An 18,503-nucleotide genomic window follows, 5' to 3' on the forward strand; every position below is an offset into this window, starting at 1 on the left:
CTCCCCGCGCTTCTCCCAGGACTTCCGGCCCCATGGCCGCGCAGCCTTCTGGGACTGGAAGTCAGTCTGGGCGCCAAGGTGTGCGCAGACGCAGTGCGGCGGGCAGGTTCTCGCGGCGGAGGCGCGGTGAACGCGGATGGGAGCTGTCCGCTTTCCCGACTCCTTTTCACAAGACTGGGCGTCAGTGCCGGGGTCGGAGCCAGCCGGACACAGGGGACACTCGGTTCCCGGGCTAAGGTGGAGCTCGCGGGCCGGCCCAGGGCCCCTCGGCTTCCCTCACCGCCCTGGACCCTGCTGTGCATTTAAAACACCTGGTCGGACTCGCCCAGCATTTAAGTTCCTCGCCTCCTGGACGCTTCCCTTTCCTGTTGCAAAAGTGTGACGTAGAAGACGGAAGGAGAGTAGAGCCCAGAAAAGCCATGGGAAACAAGGAAGGCCCTTCCCTCGAATGGCCAGTCCCAGGGTTAGATCCCAACATGACCCTTTCGCGGCCAGTAAAGTCAGTACACTTCATCCGTGCCCTCATGTGTAGGCACAGAGAGCAACCAAAGCCGGGAATCCAGGACCAGCGCTTCCGTCGGCAAGACGTCAAATTTGAGTGAGGACCAAGTTGGCCTCAGCAGATGTAATGATGTGTGGTGTCCAGTACCTGTGACAAGTGACCGGGGACACACCTGAGGACCAGGCGTAAGTGTGTAGTGTCAGTGTGGTCACCAGCCCTTCTGCCCTAGGGGCGGCTTCAGTTCCCTGCCTACCCCTTCCTGCAACCCTCCAGTCCTGCCTAGGGCTCCTCCTTGAGGGAGATTACTAGCTCAGGGGCTCAGCTTGGATTCCCCAGATTTCAGGCTGGAGGTCTCTGGACCTCTGCCTGTCTCATACATTCAACAAAGTTATTGATTCCCTCCCTCCTGGTGTGTGAGAGATGGTAAGCTTCATTTCTACTTTCAAGCTGCTTACAACTTTGCATAAAGGCCTCATCCTTACCTCAGAGATAGCAGGGGCTGTAATGAGCACTCCACCCCCACGCACAGCACAGTGAATTTTAATGTCCCCACTTTGGGGGAAGGGAGGTCACACTACCAGCTTTTGGAGGCACCCCAAAGCTTGTCTGGCACTTTGGTACAGAAAGGATTTTGTCCAATCTCTTGCTTGCTTTGGATAATACTAAAAGGCACATAAAGTTGGTGGCTCAACCCCTCTGGGCTGGGGTGGGGCAGCAGGTGGACAGGCGGGTGGGTCTGGGACAGATGGGCAGAGCATGGGTGTGGGCTCAAGGTCTTGTCGACAGAGGTAGTTGGTCCTGGGTGGATGCTGGGGTGACCGAGGGTACCCTGAGCGCTCAGGCTGGATAGATGCTGCTGTGGTGGCCTTCGTCTGCCCAGTCCACCAGCTCACTGCTCTGGAACCACAGCTGGATCTCCCTCTGGGCACCCTCCACGGAGTCGCTGGCGTGGATGATGTTCCTGTGCCAGGTGGCAGAGGTAGGACACAGGCTTCAGTGTGCACCTTGGGGGTCCCAGGGACAGTCTGCTGATCCCCTACTGTCGAGGGGAGCAAGCGGGGCGATTGTACAGAGCGGAAAGGAAGAACAGGGGAGCTGCAAAACTGGGTTCCAGCCTGATCTCAGCTTCTTACCCACAACCTCACCTGTCCCGTGCCAACCCCCGGGGTGTCTGGCGATAAAGTAAGGTGACAGACAACGATGGCAGAGCACGTACAAAACACACGGGAATGCTCTATCTTCTCCTGTGTGCATTAAAGGGTTTTTTAAAAAACTGCACTAGCAAACGTTCGGTGTGATGTGCCACCAGTAAAAGTCTCTTCTGGCTTTACTTTCCCCTGAGCAAGAAGCCCAGGTCCGGTGGATCTGCCTTAGCAGCAAGGCGCCACCTCAAGCCCCTAGTGAGCTGGCCCTCAGCTCCAAGTGGCCGAGTGTGTTAGGGCCCCCATACCTGCTGATGTGGATGCTGAAGTCTCCCCGGATGGTGCCAGGGGCAGCCTCAGCCGAGTTGGTGTGTCCTATCATGGCCCTCGAGGTGCAGACCACATTGGGGCCTTCCCAGACCTGCAGCACAGAGATAAAGGAGGTGGGGAGAGGTGGGTATCAGCAAGGGCTCAGTCCAGGACCCTCCACCCCTTCCACCACCCCTGCCCCGCTGTACCATGGCCACCACCGGGCCGGAGCTCATGTAGCTGATGAGGGCTGGGTAGAAGGGCTTCCTCTGCAGGTCGTGGTAGTGCTCAGCAAGGATGCTCTCTGGTGCCTGGTGCATTGGGGGAAGGGGGTGAGAGGAGCCCCTGGAGAGGGAGCCCCACCAGGCACTGGGACAGTGACATGGTGTACTGATCACAGGGCCCTTTGCAGACGACACCTACATGGGGCAGCACTCCAGCCACAAAAGCATAAGGCAGACACCTTCCCACCCCTCCCCTTCTACTGCCAACACCAGGATATCTTCCTGACGCAGGGCAGAGATGTGAGAAGCCCCCCATCCCAGTCTCCTCAGGGACACCCACAGGCCAAGAGCCCCGGTACCTGCAGCATCTTCATCCCCACCAGCTTGAAGCCCCTCCTCTCAAAGCGCTGGATCACATCCCCAACGAGCCTCCGTTGCACCCCGTCTGGCTTCACTGCAACCAGGGTCCGCTCCAGGGTCCAGGAGGGTCCTCCTTTAGAAGAGGGGGGTTCGGGGCTGCCGAGGCCTCACCCTTTCATGTCTCCCAGACCTGGGTTCCCCTGCCAGGACCCAGGTGTCACCTGGACTTCAGAGTGTCTGCCTCAGGCAGAGCAGCTCTGGAGGGGAGAAGTGTGGTGTCCACAGCCAGGACTGTCCAGCATGGTGCTACCCCTTGGGACAAGCAGCACAGGGGGTCCCTGGGGACTTCAGCCTTTCGGAGGGGCCATGGGCCCTCCCAGGCAGTGGCGGAAGCTGTCCATGATAGAGCTGATGTCCCCTGAAAAGGCATCTATCTTAGACAGCCTGGAGGCCTGGGGAGGCACAGTCCAGCTCAGGCCACCCGGAGGCCCAAAGGTGCCACACTGGAAAGAAAGTACAAGTCTTGGCCTGATTTTCATTCTTGTCCTTTGCGGTGCTAGCACAGACAATGTCTGAACCCCCAACCTGCCGCATCAGGAAGGAACTACCACCCATCTTCTGGGTCTCAGGTGAAGGAATGGCAGGGGACCAGGGAGACAGGAGTGCACTTTCCCCACCGGCTGGGCCACAGACAGTGGGACAAAGGGACCTGGGGATTGAGGAGAAAGGTGGAAGGGTTCCTGTCTGCAGGTGGGCAGAGTTGAGAGGGCTCCTCCCCTCACACCTTCGTTGGCCAGGCTGCTGTGGGGTTCCAGGGTGGGATGCTTCCGGACCTAAAGTCAACACTGCCACAGTCTTCCCCCTCCTGGGGAGACACTGCCCAGGAGACCTCCAGCATCATCACCCTCCTACAGCCCCAGGCCACTTCCAGACTTATGCTGACCCTCAGCATTGGGTCCAGGGTCAAGTGTACTTTTGAGAGGAGCCCAGACCCTGGATGTCCAGCTAATTCCTGCAGAGAGGGAGGAGAGAACTGGAGGAGAAATAAGACGTAGGGTCCAGGAGGGCCAGTGTCCCTAGAGGAATCTGCAGCTGCCTTCCCATCCCCAGGAGGAAAATTAACCAAAGTTGTGCAGGGCCTGGAGAGCAGGCAGTGGGTGCCCACCACATTCCTTCAATGAACCGCGCTGGAGGAAGTCCCCCCATCCTTATTCCATCCCCCAAGCCCAGTGCCTGGGGGCCCTGCTGCCAGCTGGCTTGTGCCTCGGATGGTGGCAGTTCACTCTTGCCAGCATTTGGAACGCCAGGACATCTGCCGCTCAGGAAGGGCCTGAGGGTCAGCAGCTAGGGCAGAGGTCCCTGTGGATACCAGCCGGCAGGGATAGGCCAGGCGGAAAAACGCCCCAGGACTGGAGTGTTCATCTGCTGAGAATGACCCCGCTCAGGACCCCCTGGTCCGCTGCAAAGTGTGGCCACCAGACTTCTGGCTTCCTCCTGCCCTGGAACCCTGGGGACCCCCTGCCCTGAGCACGGTGAGGAGGCGAGCGGGGGCGTGGGGGTCAGGGTGGGAGTGAGCGGTGGGGGGGGCGGATGCGCGCAGGGCCCCAGCCCGGCGAGAACCCGACGGTCGCGCAGCTCCAGCCGGCCTGTCCCGAGGCCTCAAGCCCCCTGCGCCAGGGCCCGCACGTGCGCCAGCAGAGGCCTGCGGCACCTCAGCCCGCCCCACCTCGCGCATGGCCGCCGGGTGGGCGGACTCACCAGAGCTGGAGCGCGCAAGCAGGCTGGCGACCGGGGCCCGCGTGCGGCACATCAGCCCCCGCAGCGCCGCGCGCCCGGAGAGACCGCACATGACTCCCTGCCCGCGAGTGCCGTCTGAGAGCGCAAGAGAGAGGCCCGGGGAGGGAGGGGGAGGGGCGGAGGGAAGAGGGAGGGAGGAGGGGGGAGGGAGAAAAGGAACCTGGGGAAGGGTTGGAGGGACAGAGGGAAGAGGGAGGGAGGGAAGGGGAGGGAGGTGGAGGGGCAGAGGGAGAAAAGGAACCCGGGGAACGGGCAGCGGGAGAAAGGTAGGAGGGAGGGAGGGGAAGGGGGGAGAGGAGGAGGGGTGGAGGGAGGGAGAGCGGCGCAAGGCCCCCACGGCCCCTACCCTCGCGGCCCCACACCGACCCTGATTCACTTAAGAGGCCTCGGGAAGTATTTAATGTCAATTTCTGTTAAAATTAGAAGAAAAAAATAACAGTGATGATGAACGCAGCATGGATTGTATTCGTCTTTATACCAACACAGTCCTTAAGTATCAGTTTGAGTTCATGCAAGTCCTCCGCCTGTCTTGGGCTGCACCCGTCCTGGCAGCAGGACCTGCTTCTGGGGGCGGGGGGTGTCCTCCCACCTGAGTCTCCCTCGGAAATTACACCCTGCATCTGGGGAGGGTGGACCTGGATGGTCAGGCAAGGTCAGGCAGGGCATCTCTGCATTTGGATGGGGAAAATCCCACCTTTATTCTCAAGTGGACATGTAACTGCATTCCTCTGAAGGAATTTAGCTTCCACTGAAACCCCCTTACGGTGCCTGTGACTTTATCGCAAGCAGAAATCACAGATATTTTCATATACTATATTGTTCCAGTTGAGAAGGTGGCGCAGTACTGTTTGAAATATGAGACCAACTGCAAGATATTATGTAATGAGTTTTCATTTTCTTTTTTTAAATTTTATTTATTTATTTTTGGCTGTGTTGGGTCTTTGTTGCTGTGCGCGGGCTTCCTCTAGATGCGGTGAGCGGGGGCTACTCTACGTTGGGGTGCACAGGCTTCTAAATGTGTTGGCTTCTCTTGTTGCGGAGCCCAGGCTCTAGGCGCGTGCGGGCTTCAGTAGTTGTGGCACATGGGCTCAGCAGTTGTGGAGCACGGGCTAAGTTGCTCCGTGGCATGTGGGATCTTCCCGGACCAGGGCTCAAACCCGTGCCCCCTGAATTGGCAGGTGGATTCTTAACCACTGCGCCACCAGGGAAGCCCTGTAATGAGTTTTTGAAAAAGCATATATACTTCTTTATGCTGTTGTGTATGGAGTTGTTTTCTTAATTTCATTTTCAGTTGTTCATTACAAGTGTATAAAAATACAATTGAGTTTTGCATATGGATCTTGTATCCAGAGACTTTGGTGAACTCATTTATTAATTCTAATAGTTTTTTAGTGGATTCCTCAGGATTTTGTACATACAAGGTTATGTCATACAGGAATAGAGATAGTTTGACTTTTTCCTTCCCAATCTGGATGTCTTTTTTTTCATTTTATTAATAAATTGCTTGGCTAGAATCTTCAGTACAATGTTAAATACAAGTGACCTTCTTTTTCCACTGTCTTAAGACGGGAGATTAGATTATTGTTTTGAAATATTTTTTTCGTTCTTAGTATAGACATTTTTTTTTTTAAGATGTTGGGGGTAGGAGTTTATTAATTTATTTATTTTTGCTGTGTTGGGTCTTCGTTTCTGTGCGAGGGCTTTCTCTAGCTGTGGCAAGCGGGGGCCACTCTTCATCGCGGTGCGCGGGCCTTTCACTATCGCGGCCTCTCTTGTTGAGGAGCACAGGCTCCAGACGCGCAGGCTCAGTAGCTGTGGCTCACGGGCCTAGCCGCTCTGCGGTATGTGGAATCCTCCCAGCCCGGGGCTCGAAGCCGTGTCCCCTGCATTAGCAGGCAGACTCTCAACCACTGCGCCACCAGGGAAGCCCCAGTATAGACATTTACAGCTATAAATTTCCCTCTAAACACTGCTTTAACTATATTCCATAAGTTTTGATGTGTCTTCATTTTCTTTCATCTCAAAGTATTTTCTGATTTCCCTTTTGATTTTGTATACTCTAAAAACTACAAATCATTGTTGAAAGAAATTACAGAAAATCTAAATAAATGACAAAACATCCCACATTCATGGATTGGAAGACTTAACATGTTAATATGTCAGTGCTCCTCAAACTGATCTACAGATTCAACTCAATCCCTGTCAAAATCCTGACTTCTTTGTAAAAATTGATAAGTTGATTCTCGAATTCAGTGGGTTTGCAAGAGACCCAGAATAACCAGAAACTCCTGAAAAAGAACAAAGCAGGAGAACTCACACTTCCTGATTTCAAACTTATCACAAAACAATAATAATCAAGTCAGTGTGGTACCAGCACAAGGATAGACATATAGACCAATGGAATAGAATTGAGAGTCCAGAAATAAAACCATACATCTATAGTCAACTGATTTTGGCGAGGAAGCCAAGACCATTCAATGAGAGACAGAATAGTCTTTTCAACAAATGGTGTTGCAGTAGCCAAGACATGGAAACAACCTAAATGTCCATTGACAGATAAATGGGTAAAGAAGATGTGATACCCATATACAATGGAATATAACTCAGCCATAAAAAAGAATGAAATAATGCCATTTACAGCAACATGGATGGACCTAGTGATTATCATATTAAGTGAAGTAAATCAGAAAGAGAAAGACAAATACCATATATCACTTATATGTGGGATCTAAAATATGACACAAATTAACTTATCTACGGGACTTCTCTGGTAGTCCAGTGGTTAGGACTCTGTGCTCCCAGTTCAGGGGGCTCAGGTTCGATCCCTGGTCAGGGAACTAGATCCCGCATGCCACAACTAAGACCAGGTGCAGCCAAATAAATAATTTTTCTTTTAAAAAAGACATGCACCACAATGTTCATTGCAGCACTATTTACGATAGCCAGGACATGGAACCAACCTAAATGTCCATCGACAGATGAATGGATAAAGAAGATGTGGCACATATATACAATGGAATATTACTCAGCCATAAAAAAGAATGAAACTGAGTTATTTGTAGTGAGGTGGATGGACCTAGAGCCTGTCATAGAGTAAAGTAAATCAGAAAGAGAAAAACAAATACCATATGCTAACGCACATATATGGAATCTAAAAAAAAAAAAAAGGTACTGATGAACCTAGTTGCAGGGCCTGAATAAAGAGGTAGACGTAGAGAACGGACTTGATGACATGAGGTGGGAGGGGGAAGCTGGGGCGAAGTGAGAGTAGCATTGGCGTGTACACACGACCGAGTGTAAAACAGTCGGCTGGTGGGAAGCAGCAGCACAGCACAGGGAGACTGGCTCGGTGCTTTGCGATGACCTAGAGGGGTGGGATAGGGAGAATGGGAGGGAGGCTCAAGAGGGAGGGGATGTGGGCACATGTGTATGCATATGGCTGATTTGCTTTGTTGTGCAACAGAAACTAACACGGTATTGTGAAGCAATTATACTCCAATAAAAATGTATTAAAAAAAGTATCATTTAAAAAAAATTAGCTGATCTACGAAACAGAAGCAGACTCACCGAACAGACTTGTGGTTGCCAAGGGGGAGGAGGGTGGGGGAGGGATGGATTGGGAGTTTGGGATTAGTACATGCAAACTATTATGTATGCAATGCATAAACAACAAGATCTTATTGCATAGCACAGGAAGCTATATTCAATATCCTGTGATAAACCATAATGGAAAAGAATATGAGAAAGAATATATATATATATATATATATATATAACTGAATCACTTTGATTCAGCACCTGCAAAGATGCTCAACATCATTAGTCATCAGGAAAATGCAAATCAAAACCCCGAGAGACAACTTTATACCCACTAGCATGGCTAGAACCAAAAGGTCAGATAATAACGTGTGTTGGTGAGGATGTGGAAAAATTGGAACCCTCCTGCATTACTGATGGCAATGTAAAATAATGCAGCCACTTTGGGAAATAGTCTGGCAATTTCTCAAATGATTAAAAATCGAATCATATGACTCAGAAATTCTACTTCTAGATATATACCCAAAAGAAAGTACATGTCCACAAAAATTTGTACACAAAATTTCACAGCAGCATTATTTATAGTAGCCAAAGGGTGGAAATAACCCAAGTGTCCATCAGTTGATGAATAGATAAACAAAACGTGGTCAGTCCATGCAGTGGAATAGTATTCGGCCATAAAAGGAAGGAAATACTGACACATGCTGTAACCTGAATGAACTTTTTTTCCCCCTAACCACTGGACCGCAAGGGAATTCCCTTGAAGGAACCTTGGAAACATTATGCGGAGTGAAAGAATTCAGTCACAAAAGGCCACATATTGTATGGTTCCATTCATGTGAAAGTACAGAATAGGGAAGTATACAGAGACAGAAAGTAGTATTAGTGGTTGCTTAGGTCTGGGGGTGGGGAGTGGTGGGGGAATGGGAGGGTGATAGCTAAAGGGTATGGAGCTTCTTTTTTCTTAATATTTATTTTATTTTATTTTGGGCTGCTTCAGGTCTTAGTTGCGGCACACAGGATCTTCATTGCGGCGTGCGGGCCCTCTAGTTGAGGCGTACGGGCTTAGTTGCCCTGCAGCATGTGGGATCTTAGTTCCTCCACCAGGGATTGAACCCACATCCCCTGCATTAGAAGGTGGATTCTTAACCACTGGACCACCAGGGAAGTCCCTGGAGCTTCTTTTTAGGAGACGAAAATGTTCTAAAATTGACTGTGGTGATGGTTACACATATGTGTGAGTACACCAAAAATCACTGAATTGTAAATTTTAAATGGGTGAATGGCTTAGTATGGAATTATTTCTCAACAAAGCTGTTTTTTCAAAGATGAAAAAGCAAAAAATAAGAAAAGAAAAAACAAAACAAAAAAGACCAAAAAAATGAAAAAGCATTTATTATTATGTCACATATTTTAAATGTCTTGAGACATCTTGGCTGTTTCATCAAACCACTTCCAACCCTGCACAGGTCAGGCCCTACACTGTTCTGGGACTCTGAGGCTGCTGTTGCCCAGCCCCAGACTGATTCCTGTTCCCAGAGACAGTGCAGCACATGGCTCACACCACTGCTCCGTGCAAGGTGGCCACTTCCTGTTGTGAGGTGAGCCTGCTTCCCCACCCCCTTTGCATCTGGGCTGGCCCTGTGGCTGGTTGTGTCTGCACAAACGCTGGGTAACATCCTCATCTGGGCCTTAGAGATCTGCACGTCTGCCTTTGCCATTTGGGATGCATGGGCTTGGACTTTCCTTTCCATGTAAAGAAGCCGAAGGCAGCCACAGAGAAAGAGAAAGAAAGAGCCCCCAGCCCCCAGCCATCCCTACCAAAGCACCAGAAGTATGGGTAGTCATCTTGAGAGTTCCAGCCCCAGCTTATGCCTCAGGGAGCAGAAGAGCCACCAGCTGAGCCCTGCCCAGCTCCCTGACTCAGCAAAGAATCAGCAGAAAATATCCTGGCTGTTGTGTGAAGCCGTTGAGTTTTGGGGTAGTTTGTTGAGATGCCTCCCACTCAACCCAGCTTGGCTCAACTGAGCTCATCTGAGATATGGAATCCCTTGGCTTCTCTGTGGCCAAGCCAGGGCTCAAGTAGAAGAGTGGCCCTAGGTCCACTGCTCCTCCGACCACAGTTCCCTGCGTCCTCTTCTGGCCAGGATCTGTGCAGCTTCTGTGTGAAGACTTCAGGCTCACTGGTGGCTGGCTGAGTGAATTAGGAGACCTGAGTTTCGACCCTGGTCCTTCTCCTAAGGCTACACCTTTACCCGCTCTGAGCCCCGTCCCCTCCTCTGTAAGGTGCTGCTGACTGTGCCTCAGGGAATAGGGTCTGGCACATGGGCTGCTTCTTGCTCTGTCCTGTCTCGTCCTGTCCCTGTTCCTGTCCCTCTCCTGCACCCTGACACCCTCCTCAAGCTTCCAGACCCACTGCCACTGTGTCAGATGGGATTGCTGGGGGATTTACCTTCCCCAGAGGCAGAGATGTGCACCCTGCATCTCCCTGGCCCCCATATCACAACAGTTCTGGGGTGCCTTCAGAGGTTCCCCAGAGATCAGGCCAGAGTTCCATGACCTGGGCCTCCTTCTCTTCCCTTTCCAGACCCACTTCCTACTCCCCCTGAGTGTTCTCTGGGACCGCATCCTAAAACATCGTTCTCACATTTTCACACAGGTCCACATCAGGGTCCACCTCCAGGAAACCCATCCTCAGAAAGGAAGATACCAGAAGGAAGCACTTTATGACCACATATGATACAGCAGAGCACAAACACGAGGCTGTTCATTTCTCTTCTAACACTGACTCTCCTCCCGCGTCCGGCACTAAAACCTGGAAGCACTTTATCAGTACATTTGCTCAGTATTTATTTCTCCGTGACCGCATTCCTCCCTTCTAGACTCTCCTCTCCCATCTCTTGAGGCGTAGATCTCATAGACCTCAGATCATTTTCAGTTGTTACAGGTCCAGTTTCACGTGGGTTAAAACCCCCACCATGTATCCACCTGAAGAGTCCTTTCTCTCCTTCCCCCAAGCCGGCCGGGTTTGGTCCAGGTGAGGCTGGTCTGCAACAACGTCCTTTCTCTCAATCTCTGTCCTCATCGGGTGCATGACTTTCTTGTCTCCAAGTTGTTGACATTCAGCTTCCTCTTGGCAAGGCAGCCCTAGTTCCTTCTGAGACTTAGGATGGCAGACATCCTGTCTCAGACCCTGCACCCCTGAGCCCTTCAGGTAGAGCCAGGGCCCAGGGCCAGTGGTCAGCTGTCCTCACCTTGACCCACAGACCCCAATCAATGTTCCAACAGGATTGTTTTGTGGTCTCGAATTACAATATGGAAATGCAAGGGGCCTGACTACCCAGACTTTCTGAAGAAGATGAGGGTGAGAGGGCTTGTTCTGCAAGCTATCAGTCCTTGTTACATAGCTGTAATAATTCCGACCGTGTGTTGGCCCAGGTACTGACAAGTAGACCAAGGGAACAGGATAGAGAACCCAGAAACAGACTCATACATGTACAAGCACCGAATATATGACTGAGGAGCCACTGCAGATCAGTGGGAAATGCAGACTTTTCAATAAACATTGCTGGGTCAATCAGGTATCCATATAGAAAAAGAGAGAGAGAGACCTAATCCTACATACACAGAAATAAATTTCAGGTAGGTTAAAGGCCTAAATATGAAAGGCAGATCTATAAAGCTTTCAGAAGGTAAGAAACTATAAGCAGGACCTTCTAAGGGGAAGAATTTCTTTAGGCACAAAAGGCACTAATCATAAAGAAAATGATTGACAAATTCAACTACCTTAAAATGAAGAACTTCATAAAAAACACCATGAAGACATTAAAATGGCCCAAATCTAAAACACTGACAATACAGAAAGCTGGCAAGAATGTAAAGCAACAGGAACACTAGTTCATCACTGGTGGAAATGCAAAATGGAACACTTACTTTGGAATATATTTTGGTGGTTTCTTACAGAACTAAACATACTCTTACCATGTGCTGTAGCAATCATTATACTTGGTATTTACTGAAATGAGTTGAAAATGTATGTCCCCAAAAAAGTGCACATAGATGTTTATAGCAGCTTTATTCATAATTGCTTTATTCATAAATTGCCAAAACTTGGAAACAACCAAGACGTCCTTCAGTAGGTGAATGGATAAATAAACTGTGGTGCATCCAGACAGTGGAATATAGTTCAGCAATAAAAAGAAATACGGGGGGGGGCTTCCCTGGTGGCGCAGTGGTTGAGAGTCTGCCTGCTAATGCAGGGGACACGGGTTCGAGCCCTGGTCTGGGAGGATCCCACATGCCGCGGAGCGGCTGGGCCCGTGAGCCACAACTACTGAGCCTGCACCTCTGGAGCCTGTGCTCCACAATAGGAGAGGCCCGCGCCCCGCGATGAGGAGTGGCCCCTACTTGCCACAGCTAGAGAAAGCCCTCGCACAGAAACAGCAAAAATAAATGGATAAATTAATAAACGCCTACCCCCAACATCTTCTTAAAAAAAATTAAAAAGAAATACAGGGGACTTCCCTGGTGGCCCAGTGGTTAAGGATCCGCCTGCCAACGTAGGGGACACGGGTTCGAGTCCTGATCCGGGAGGATCCCACATGCCGTGGAGCAACTAAGCCCATGCGCCACAACTACTGAACCTGCACTCTAGAACCCACGAGCCACAACTACTGAGCCCGTGTGCCACAACTACTGAAGCCCGTGCGCCTAGAGCCCGTGCTCCACAACAAGAGAAGCTATCGCATTGAGAAGCCTGCGCACCACAATGAAGAGTAGCCCCCGCTCGACGCAACTAGAGAAAGCCTGTGTGCAGCAACGAAGACCCAACACAGCCAAAAATAAATAAATTTTTAAAAATAAAAATATTAAAGAAAAAGAAGAAAGGGTGGGGAGTAGATGAAACAAAGCTATCAAAATGTTGATGATTGTTGAACTGGGGTGATAGGTATGTGAGGGCTTGAGGGTATGAATTTTTTTTTTTTTTTTTTGCGGTACGCGGGCCTCTCACTGTTGCGGCCTCTCCCGTTGCGGAGCACAGGCTCCGGATGTGTAGGCTCAGGGGCCATGGCTCACAGGCCCAGCCGCTCCGCGGCATGTGGGACCCTCCCGGACCGGGGCACAAACCCTTGTCCCCTGCATCGGCAGGCGGACTCCCAACCACTGCGCCACCAGGGAAGCCCTGAGTTTATGATTTGATTTCAGTGTATGTTTGAAAATTCCTATAATAAAAGGTAAAAAACAAAACAGGTCTTTAAAAAAAAAAAGAAAAGAAAAAAAGAAATGTGCCATCAATCCCTAAAAGGATATGAAGTAAGCTTAAATGCATATTACTTAGTGAGAGAAGCCAGTTCGGAAAGGCTGTATACTGTATGATTCTGACTTCGACTGTATAACATGCTGGAAAAGGCAAAACTCTGGAGACAGTAAAAAGATCAGTGATTGCCAGGGGTTGGGCGCTGGAAAGGATGACCAGGCAGAGCACAGAGGGTTTTTAGGGCAGTGAAACTACCCTGTATGGTATTATAATGATAGATACATGTCTTTATATATTTGTCCAAACCCATAGAATGTACAATACCAAGAGTGAACCTTAATGTAAGCTATGGACTGTGAGTGATTAGGATGTAGGTTCATCAGCTGTAACAAATGACCACCCTGGTGGGGGATGGTGATAGTGGGGAAGGCTGTGCATGTTTGGGGGCAGAGGGTATATGGGAACTCTGCACTTTCTGCTTAATTTTGCTATGAATCTAAAACTCTTAAAAATAAAATATATTAAATACACACACACAGACCATGAAGAAAGAAAAAGACAAATCACAGAACAGGAAAGAATATTTCCACCACTTAAAACCTATGCACGTCTAGGGCTCTATGACCAGAAATCAGTGAGTAAAAGACCAATGGCCCAACAGCACAGCAAATACTTGAAGATTCATTTCTCCAAAGAGGAAATTTTAACAGCCAGTAAATAACGCAAAGGTGCTCAGCCTCAGGAGTAATCAGAGAAACGCAAATAAAGTCATGGTACAAATCTCCAAGTCTGAAGATTCCAGATATTAGCGAAGTTGTGGACCACTGGAACCCCTCACTGCTAGTGAGAATCTCAGCCGACCAAACCCGTTTAGGTGAACAGTGTGGAGTTATCAAGAAAGGGAAAAGACAAGCTACAGAGCCAGAGAAAATATTTGCAACTCATAAATCTGATCAGGGTCTAGTATGAAGAATTTATAAAGAACTCTTACAAGTTAATAACAGAAAACCACTCCGCCCACAGCCTCCCGTAACCCTCTCCCCTTGAGTGTGGGCTGCACCCAGTGACAAGGAGAAAACAGCAGGAGATGGGAGGTTGCCTTCAGGATTGGTGACCAGACCCGCTGATCTGCTTCTTCCTTTCTCCTCCCCCCCATCCTGCGTGGAGTTCCAGCTGCCCTACAGGCAGGTCCACGTGACAAGGAACCCAGGTCTCTGGCCAACAGCCAGTGTGGACCTGGCACAGCCACGGATGTGAGTTTAGAAGCAGATCCTACCCCAGTCCAGCCTTGAGGTGACTGAAGCCCCGGTTGACACTTTTGCAGCCTGACTAAGAATGAGGTGGGTGGGGAATGAGGGGCGACAGCCTTGAATTTCTGGGACATTCCTGCTTGGGGAGACCCTGCCCTGCAGGGTGGGAGGAGGGGGCAACCCAGGAGAACCAGACTCCGTACCAGCCCTGCTGCTGCTGTCTCCTTGCCCTACACCGGCTCTCTGGCTGTTTCTAATCTTGTGCCTCTTTGGATAAACGTGGAAGTTTCCAGGTTGCCCCTTCCCCATCACCTGCGAACCAGCAGCCTCTCAGGAGACCCTGAGTCTGATTTTCACTGATTTCTAGATACCTAATTATTGTTAGAGATTTCTAATTTAATTCCATTGTGGTCAGAGAACATATTCTGTATCACCCAAATTCTTTGAAGTTTATGGAGAACTGTGGGTTTTTTTAAATTAATTAATTATTTATTTATTTAGCTGCACTGGGTCTTAGTTGCGGCATGCGGGCTCCCAGCTGTGTTATGCAGGATCTAGTTCCCCAATCAGGAATCAAACCCAGGCCCCCTGCATTGGGAGCACAGAGTCTCAACCACTGGACCACCAGGGAAGTCCCTTGATGCTCTTTTAATAGGTGCATACATATTTATTTCTTCCTTATGAACTGACCCTTTTATGGTTATGAAAAAAAATTTTTTTTGGTGATACCTTTTGTCTTGAAGTCCACCTTATCTAATAGAAATATAGGCACTCCAGTTTCTCATGTTTATTATTGCATGCTGGGTCTTTGTCCATCCGCTTACTTTCAACCCATCTGTGTCTTTATGGATGTAGATAGCTGGGTCTTGCTTTTTAAAAAATCCAGTCTGATAATCTGTCTTTTAATTGGAGTGTGTAGTCCATGAATAATTAGTGTAATTATTGATATGGTTGGAGTTAGGTCTCCTATTTTATTATTTGTTTTGTGTTTGCCCCCTCTGATTTATAGTCTTTTCCTCCTTTCCTGACCTCTTTCGGATTAAATGAATATTTTAAAATACCGTTTAATTTATTTATTGGATTTTTAGGTATACCTTAGCATTATTTTTATACTGGTTGCTCTAGGGATTGTAATTACATCCCTAACATTTCACAGACTGTTTAGAATTTATACTGTGCCACTTCATGTAAGATGCAGGAATCTTGCAACCATGTAGGTCTGTTTTCTCCTTCCCCCTGTCCTGTCTGCTCCATTGTTTCTGCAGAGAAGTTATACGTTGTTTGAATTGTTATTCCCTTGAATGTCATTTTTCTCTGGATGCTTTCAATATTTCCTCTTTTTGTTTGGTTTTCAGTAGTTGACTATTATGTGCCTAGGTATGATTTTCTTTGTACAATTTCTTCTTAGGATTCACTGAGCTTCTTGAATCTGTACATTAATGTCTTTCACCAAATTTCACAGTTTTTTCTGCCTCATTCTCTCCTATCCTTTTGGGACTGCAACTTTAAACATGTTAGACCTCTTTTCACCCCTGCTCGGGTCACTGCAGGGGGAGCCAGTGTGTGTTGCTTCTTCTCGGAGCTGGGGTCCCAGGTAGCCTGGCCTCCATCTGCCAGCCCAGGGAAGCTGCTGAGGGCTGCCAAGGGGGAGCACTCAAACCAGAGCATCACTCTCAGGGCATCCTGCCCTGGCAACATCTTCTGCCCCTGTGACCCACTGCCACCAGGGGACCACTTTCATCTTTCTCATCTTCTCCTGTAAATTGCTGGGATATGGGATATTTCCAGTGTCTTCTTTTGAACTGTCTTTTTTTCAGTGTGTGAATTTCCTTTCTATCTTAGGTATATTCACCTTTTATCACACATAGCACATGTTTTCTCCCATTTGTCTTTTGACTTAATTGATGACGTCTATCCTTTCACGCTTTTTATAATTACATAGCATTTTAAAAAATGTAGTCAAATAAGTAACTTTTTCTTCATGTTCCCCGGTTCCCTGTCTTGCTCAAGAAATTCTTTCCCATGACTGTATTCTAAGGGACGTGTTCTAGTTTCCTTTGAATATTTTTATCATTTTATTTTTTTAAGAATTTTATTGGATTATAGCTGATTTACAATGTTGTGTTAGTTTCAGGTGTACAGTAAAGTGAATCAGTTATACATATACATATACATATATCCACTCTTTTTTAGATTCTTTTCCCATATAGGTCATTACAGAGTATTGAGTAGAGTTCCCTGTGCTATAAAGTAGGTCCTTATTAGTTATCCATTTTATATATAGTCGTGTGTACATGTCACTCCCAATCTCCCAATTTATCCCTCCCCCCACTTTCCCGCCTAAAAATATGGAACGCTTCATGAATTTGCGTGTCATCGTTGTGCAGGGGCCATGCTAATCTTCTCTGTATCGTTCCAATTTTAGTATATGTGCTGCTGAGGTGAGCACTATCATTTTATTCTTGACAGATGACAACCTGATCTAGTTGGAATTCATTTTTCTGTGTAGTGTGACGTAGGATACAGAACCGTGTATTCGCAAGACCTCCAGAAAGGGCCTCCTGCCACTGGGCCTGTTTCCATCTTCAGATGAGGCCTCCCAGGTGGGTCCTTTCCATTTTTTAAAAAATATTTATTTATTTATTTATTATTTAGGCTGTGCTGGGCCTTAGTTGTGGCATGCGGGACCTTTTTGCGGCATGCATGTGGGATCTAGTTCCCTGACCAGGGATTGAACCCTGGCCCACTGCATTGGGAGCGTGGAGTCTTACCCACTGGACCACCGGGGAAGTTCCTCCTTTCCATTATTAATACTCTGTTACTTAGCAGAGTTCTCCTGAGCCCCCTAGATGGAGCACTGATACCTCCTCTCCTGCCTGCTTGGGGAGCTTGGCCTGGGAGCCTCACACTGAGGTGACCCTCAGAGTGGGTAGGGCTGGTGAGGGACCGCTGAGCCCAGCCTGGGGCAGGGATGGATCTCGGCTGGAATAGTCTGCAGGGCTCAGTGCTGACCACAGCTGCTGTCCCCAGCATGATCTGGGTCAGTACAGTGCACTAAAATCGAAGCTCAGCAAAATCCAGAATTGGTCTCTGTCCCTTTAAACTGAGAACCTGGGAGCCCCCTGCGGCCAGGGGTGAGGGGGGTCCAGCCTAGATTCCAGAGGAATAAAAGGTCTCTTTTAAGGGTTCACACCTGGGGCTTCCTTCCCCCACCCTCCCGCCATGCCTCACCACCGCCCCCCCCCCCCCCCCCCCGCCATGCCTCACGCTCCCTTACCTCCCAGCATTCAGTGGCCTTGGGCTCCCTGGGTCAGCTTCTCTTCCCTCCCGACCGGTAAACTCTCACGCACGCGCGAACACACCCACACGAACAAAGTTCGAAAGGTGCAAACAGGTATAGCCCCTTTTCCCAATCCTCAGCCACAGGGTTCCCTTCCCTCCCCGGCTGCTGGATGCTTCCAGGCATTCTATGTCTTTAAGACATGCAAATTTAAAAAAAAATTTTTTCTACAAAAATGGTAGCTTTCTGAACACATTATTCTGCCCTTCCCTTTTTTCAGCTAATGGTCCCCCTGGTAGACCATTCCCAATTAGTACACAGAGCTTCCTGGTTTTCCTTTTACAGCCCACTGGATCAGTGTTTATAATATCACAGTGTTTGAATTTTGATCTGGGTACCCATGACTCTAATGCCCATACCCTCATGACCAATATCTGGGTGCATGCTGCACTCAAATGCAGCCTCAGGCTTCTGTGACCATATCTGCAGGGAAAATGCACAGCGGTGGCAGGACTGAGGCTCCCAGGAGGCTCAGCAAACCTAAGAAGGTCTGTGGGCAATGCCACCCTTTCGGTAGGATCAAATTTTTTGATCTCTGCAGGTTTGTTAGGTGAAAGAAGGCCTCTGGGTGCTTTTCAGTGTGCATTTCTCTAAGGAGGGAAACATTCATCTGCATATCCTTTCCAGTAATCTTCTCTGGTGGTTTGCTGTGGGAGAGTTGATATTTCTTATTTACTTGTAGGAACTCTTTATTATTAGTAATCTCATTAAGATCGGCCCTTTGTGATGTGAGTTGCAAGCGTCCTCCCATTTGAGGCTTGTTTTTTGAGTTTGGTTACGCAGTT

The 18,503-nt window shown here is 48.9% G+C and overlaps 1 protein-coding gene across 3 annotated transcripts; it reads right to left on the reverse strand.

The window, feature by feature from the left end:
- Positions 1 to 685: 685 nt before the first annotated feature.
- Positions 686 to 6,101, reverse strand: NME4 (NME/NM23 nucleoside diphosphate kinase 4). Of its 3 annotated transcripts, none has more exons than XM_081255847.1 (5): positions 4,296 to 6,101; positions 2,537 to 2,667; positions 2,163 to 2,264; positions 1,953 to 2,065; positions 686 to 1,463 (listed from the first exon to the last, which is right to left on the reverse strand). In XM_081255847.1, the coding sequence occupies exons 1-5, from the start codon at positions 4,384 to 4,386 to the stop codon at positions 1,340 to 1,342; spliced, it is 561 nt and encodes a 186-aa protein (XP_081111973.1). In that variant the 5' UTR covers positions 4,387 to 6,101; the 3' UTR covers positions 686 to 1,339. The 3 variants fall into 3 exon arrangements, with proteins under 3 accessions (XP_081111973.1, XP_081111972.1, XP_081111974.1); XM_081255846.1 differs by having other exon boundaries at positions 2,537 to 2,670; XM_081255848.1 differs by lacking the exon at positions 686 to 1,463 and adding an exon at positions 1,472 to 1,541 and having other exon boundaries at positions 2,537 to 2,670.
- Between the last annotated feature and the right edge of the window lie 12,402 nt (positions 6,102 to 18,503).

The sequence above is a fragment of the Mesoplodon bidens genome (assembly GCF_964165515.1).
Source record: "Mesoplodon bidens genome assembly, chromosome: 15".
Lineage (NCBI taxonomy): Eukaryota > Metazoa > Chordata > Mammalia > Artiodactyla > Ziphiidae > Mesoplodon > Mesoplodon bidens.

What these genes read in the sequence shown, in the direction of transcription:
- NME4 (XM_081255846.1), bottom strand. Translation starts at nt 4,386, where the DNA reads ATGTGCGGTCTCTCCGGGCGCGCGGCGCTGCGGGGGCTGATGTGCCGC. An exon ending in TGGGGATGAAGATGCTGCAG is followed by an intron (nt 2,265 to 2,536) that starts GTACCGGGGCTC and finishes CCAATGCACCAG; the next exon opens with GCACCAGAGAGCATCCTTGC. An exon ending in TTCAGCATCCACATCAGCAG is followed by an intron (nt 1,464 to 1,952) that starts GTATGGGGGCCC and finishes CACCTGGCACAG; the next exon opens with GAACATCATCCACGCCAGCG.